Source organism: Emys orbicularis, chromosome 4 (genome assembly GCF_028017835.1).
Source record: "Emys orbicularis isolate rEmyOrb1 chromosome 4, rEmyOrb1.hap1, whole genome shotgun sequence".
NCBI lineage: Eukaryota > Metazoa > Chordata > Testudines > Emydidae > Emys > Emys orbicularis.
In genome coordinates, this window is record NC_088686.1 from 151,041,461 (window position 1) to 151,046,607 (window position 5,147).

General features: G+C 62.0%; 1 protein-coding gene across 1 annotated transcript; it reads right to left on the minus strand.

Annotated features, from left to right (window-relative positions):
• Positions 1–562: 562 nt before the first annotated feature.
• UBE2L6 (ubiquitin conjugating enzyme E2 L6) lies at positions 563–4,823 on the minus strand. Its single transcript, XM_065404437.1, has 4 exons — positions 4,753–4,823; positions 2,145–2,240; positions 1,793–1,979; positions 563–1,454 (listed from the first exon to the last, which is right to left on the minus strand). Exons 1-4 carry the CDS (start codon positions 4,777–4,779, stop codon positions 1,300–1,302), a joined length of 465 nt encoding a protein of 154 aa, XP_065260509.1. The 5' UTR covers positions 4,780–4,823; the 3' UTR covers positions 563–1,299.
• Between the last annotated feature and the right edge of the window lie 324 nt (positions 4,824–5,147).

Genomic DNA, 5,147 nt, shown 5'->3' on the forward strand with positions numbered 1-5,147 from the left:
GGAAGTGGAGGAGTGGACCATACCAAGGGAGGAGAGAGAGAGGCAGGGTGTGATCACTCAAGCTGGCAGGGGCTCTGACACACCCGCCTGTGGGATTTTTAATGGGCACAAAGACCTCAGTTTTATGTACCCTGGGAATGCAGCTTCCCTCCCTATAGGGCCCCCCGGACAGCGCAGGGTCACACATATGGCTTTGGCAGCTCTCAGCTGGGCAACTCCATGGTCTGACCTTCAAGCCAGCCCGTGGTAACTGGGGAGAACGGGAGGGAGGGCTGGCGGGAGCTGGCTAGGAACAGCACCCGGCTCCATGGGAACAGGCTGGCCCAGGGAGCTGGGACAGGACCCAGAGCCCTTCCCCTCCAGTGAAGAGCAGGGGGTGGGGGGGAGGAGGGAGATCAGAATGGTTCATCCTCAGGGCATCTGCTCCAATCCCACCTCAAAGAGAAAGAGTCTAGAGATATTCTGAGGTCCCCAGGGAATGGCCCCACACCACGTTGGGGCAGGGAAGGCAGCTGCCTGGGAAATCATCCGAGGGGGGATCGGCACATGGGAGCAGAGGGATCACGGTTCATTTTTATTGATCAGAAAAAGGAAGTTATTTCACACACACAACGCCCCCCCCTCCCCGCCAACAAACAAAGGGGCTATTTTAAAAAACATTTCTCATCACACTATTATCACCCTCCAGCCTGATACCCCCCTCCCCTCCCCCAGCCCCAATCACCTGCCCAGCTGCAGGCATCACTTCCTGTCTGCATGGGCTGGGTGCAGGGAAGGCATTTGGGGCTGCTCTCTCCCCCCTCCGGTCTTTGCAGTTGAGGTTTTAAAGTGCCAGGTAACAAACCAAAACAAGATCAACAGTGGCAATGGGGTTCATGGCATAAAGCTCAGTGCCCAGGGAACGGCCTTCGGCCCGACCACTCCTGGCAGGCCTGGGGGCCCCCCAGTGAAGACGAGGTGAGCAAAGGAGTCAATCAATGAAGGGTAGGGGAAAGCCCACATACCCAACTTCAAACCCCCCAGGGCTTCAGTGCCCCCTCTTGGTTGAAGGGCTCCAACAAGTGACAACAGTGTTACCGTGAGGTGCTGGGTCCCCCCTTAGTCCGGGCAGGGGTGGGGCATATGCCCCAGAATTCCATGGGGTGCATCGCCATGACAGCATGCAATGGTGGGAGGGGCCACGTTGGCCCCACCCACTCACTAGACTTCACCCACTGAGTGCATAGGCCCCACCCCTGCCTGGGACAGCGAGTCTTCCCCACCAGGAGCCGGCAAGGGGGTGCCAGAGCAGGAGCAGGGTCACTCGCAGGGCCGCTTCTCGCTGAATTTGCGGGTGTGATCCTCGGCGTTGCGCAGGAACCTCTTGTAGTCGCGGGTGAATTCCTCGGCCAGGTCGGCACGCAGCGGGTGGCCCGGCTCGGGCTCGTTCACCAGCGCGATCAGGGCCTGGATCACTGCACAGAGGGGCAGGGAGGGGGTCAGCACGGCACGGAGCAGGGCAGATTGTGCCTGCTCCCCCACACTGGCCCCAGCACCCCCAGCCATCCCAGAGGGTACCAGCCTCACCCACCCATGCTGCCCCCTGGCATTGCCACCTACCCCACAGAATACCAGCCTCACCCACCCACACTGGTCCTGGCACACAAACTGCCGCATGCCGCCATCCTCACTCACCCCTGCAGCCACATCACTGCCACCCTTGTAACCCCCCAGACTCCACAGGCCCAGCGCTTCTGGGCAACATCCCCACTAGCTCCCTGGAGGCGTGTACATGCGGCAGGGGGGCATGTACCTTGATCCGTCTTGGTGGCGGGTTTCCAGTTCTCAGCGCTGATGATTGGCAGGCAAACCTGCCCCTTCTCGTCCACGTTGGGGTGGTAGATCTTAGTTTTGAAGGTGACCTTGGGGGGCTTGAAGGGGTACTCGGCTGGGAAGCTGATCTCGATTCGGAAAGCGCCTTTGTTGTAGGGAGGATTGTCCTGGTCATAGGGCAGGAGAGAGAGGGCAGGAAGCTCTAGAGCCAGCAAACACTGATCCCTGGGGAGAACTGGGAGCTCCCCCCATCTGAACCCAGCACAGACCCCCTTGGGGCATGCAGCCCCTTCTGACACCCCTCCCCCCCATCTCCCAGTCCCCACACTCACCGGTACCAGGAGCCCTTTCCACAGGAGAACATTGGTGTCGTCCACCTCAATGTCCTTCAAGCAGCGGGACCCAGACCTCTTCAAGTCATCCAGCTCCTGCAGTAGGACAGAGCCGAGCCATCAGTGACCACGCACCGCCCCCACCTCAGAGCTGCCCCCCAATTGGCCCCAGCCTTCTGCTCCCTAAAATTGCCACCCCAATAGGCCTCAAACTCCCATTTCCCCAGCAAGCCCCATCCACCCCCATGTAGCAGCACAAACCAAACCACCAGTGGCACCAATTCAGATCTTTCTTGGGGGGCGGGAGGGGGGAGAATTCCAGTTCCTGACACACACACACCAGGAACCTGCTTGTCACCCCCTCCACTGGGTAAATGTATAAGTGCAGTTGTATGACAAGGCTGCTTGTGATGGTAAGGACCGGGTTCAGCAGCCCTGGGGCTCAGTTCCGGTTTATGTCCTGTGTTCCTGGTGCTACAGAGTTTCAGCCACAGCCACCCGCAGGGGTCAGGAAGGGATTTCTCTCTATGTATTCTGGAAGGGTTTTTTCTCTCCTTTGAAGCATCAGGGATGGCCACAGCTGGAGATGGGACATCAGGCGGTCGGGCATCTACCATTCTCTCTCAGAGGTGCTTGGCAGGCTGGATCCTGCTTGCATGCTCAGGGTCTAACTCAGGGGTGGGGAACCTCCGGCCCACAGCAAGTCTCCACACCGCGGGCCGGAAGCCCGGCGCCTCAGTGCCCCCCTGAGGGGGGAGGATTGCCAGGCTGTTAAAAGTCTGGTCGGCTCTGCGCAGCAACCGGAAGCATGCCCCTGTGGCCCCTAGGCACAGGGGTGATCAGGGAAACGCCGCGTGCTGTCCCCACGCCCGGCACTGACTCCGCAGCTCTCATTGGCCGGGAACCACAGCCAACGGGAACCACAGCCTTTGGACGGAGGGGCAGCCAGGCCAAATCTGACTGGTACTGTGACCCTGTGTGCCAGGTTGCAACGTCACTTGCTGAAATGTGACCTGGCCACCCTCCCGTCAGGACGGAGGGGCAATCGGGGCAAATATGAGCACTGCTCCGGCAGCAGCTGCACTGATTTAGTACAGGACCATTGCTTAAAAGTGGTCGGCCATGGCCCCCCGGCTCCGGGGCGTACGGAGCAAAGGCAAACACCCTGGGGCGGGGTTCGCCCATCCCCTGAAGCCCCCACAACTGGCACCACTGCGAGACACCCTCCCTCGCCCCACAACAGGGCCACAGCAACCAGGGGCTGAGCTGGGCTCTGCCCATCTCTGCAGCTGGCCCAGGATCAGGCACATTTCTCAGAAACGCATTGAAACTGGAGGGTGGGGCAAACTCACTTCCTGCTCCCAAAGGCAAATAAACAACAGAGCCTGCTGCTGCTAGCAACCTAGCAGCTCCCCTCCCCTAGTGGGGCAACCCCACTCCCAGTCCCCCCACCTCACCCTACTCTAGGGCTCCCCTCCCCGTGCCCGCAAGAGGCGGGCTGTCTCCCAGATCAGGTCACTCCAGAGGAGAGAGTCCACTCCGTCAGCTCAGCCCGCATCCATCCTCACCCTGCACCTTTGGTTTCCGAGAAACCAGCCAGGGACTTTCCGAGGCAGCAGCTATAGAAAGTGAAAGTACCTGCCTGGTTCTGGCACTAGACATTGCTCCTAAAATTAACTGCTTCCTTTCCTCCTGCTTCATCCCCGCTTTGGTCCCGAACCCCCTCCTCCCCCATCCCTGCACAGCTCCCCCTCCATGGCAATCTGGCCTGGATCCTTTATAAAGCCGGCACCACCAGGGCCAGCGTGGGGCATTTGTCTGAAGTTGGCCAGGGCACAAAGGGTGAACTTCTGTGCCAGTCCCCATCACCTCGCCCTAAGGGGAATCCAGGGCCCCACTTTTTTCTGTAGGTCAGTCCAGCCACCCCACCCCCACCAGCGTGATTTTGATACGTTACAAGTCGTTTTTTTTCAATCTGGGTTTTATTCCCATCCGGTCCAGACAGATGCTGACCAGAGCTGGAGACAACTCCACCACCCCCCTTGCACAGGGATCACAGCTGCACCTTTGATCCGGCTCCAGGCACATGACAAGCAAAGGGCAGGGGCAGGTGTGATGGGATGCGGGGGGGGGGGGGGGGGACGACACAGGAAGGGGTTAACCTCATTGCAGGGGGCCTTTGGAGCCACAGTGGGACCGGGAGTGCCCCCCATCCCATGGGGTGGCCATCAGAGACCTAGGGTGGGTCCAGCACCCCCCTAGCTAGCCAGGAGCACCCAAACAAAAGTGAAAGTAATGCAGAGCTCCCACCACAGCCTTACCTTGTACCCCACAACCAGCCCCCCCACCCCACCCAGCCCCCCCACACGGCCTCCCCCCAGTCCCCCAACTCACCCAGCCTCCCCAACTCACCCCAGCCCCCCAACTCCCCCAGCCCCCCACCCCAACTCCCCCAGCGCGGTCCCGCCATCATCCTCAGTCCCCCCCCCATCACTCCCTGCCCCCCAACTCACCCATCCCCCCACCCTGTTTCCTCCCAGCCCCCCCGGGCCGGTGCGATCAGCCCGGTGAGGCTGAGAGGGCCAGAGACCCGGCCCGGCCCCCGCACCTTGGCCACTCTCCTGCTCGCCGCCATCTTCCCGGCCCGAGCCCAGCCCGGCCGGCTCAGCGCGGAGCAGCGAGTCTGCAGGGGGGCGGTGGCTAGAGCGGAGCCGGGCCCGTGCACCAGCGGCCCGCCTCCCGCCCCCGAGCACAGAGGGGGCGGGGCTAGAACGCTGCCTCTGCCCCGCCTCCTCGGGGATCGCAGGGGCGGGGCAAACGCCGGCCCGCGGGTCACGTCCCTCTGCCGGGAGCGGGGTCAGGACAGGCTTGCGGAGGAGCCAACCCAACTCCCCGGCCCCTCCCCGCCTGCTCCCCTCCCTCGCAGCTCCGGGGGGGAGGCAAGGAGCAGGGGGCGGTCAAGGGGCCTGGGCCCTGCTGCCGGGGACAGGGGCAGAGCAAGCC

What these genes read in the sequence shown, in the direction of transcription:
- UBE2L6 (XM_065404437.1), bottom strand. Translation starts at nt 4,779, where the DNA reads ATGGCGGCGAGCAGGAGAGTGGCCAAG. An exon ending in CGAGCAGGAGAGTGGCCAAG is followed by an intron (nt 2,241 to 4,752) that starts GTGCGGGGGCCG and finishes GTCCTACTGCAG; the next exon opens with GAGCTGGATGACTTGAAGAG. An exon ending in CGCCACCAAGACGGATCAAG is followed by an intron (nt 1,455 to 1,792) that starts GTACATGCCCCC and finishes CCCTCTGTGCAG; the next exon opens with TGATCCAGGCCCTGATCGCG.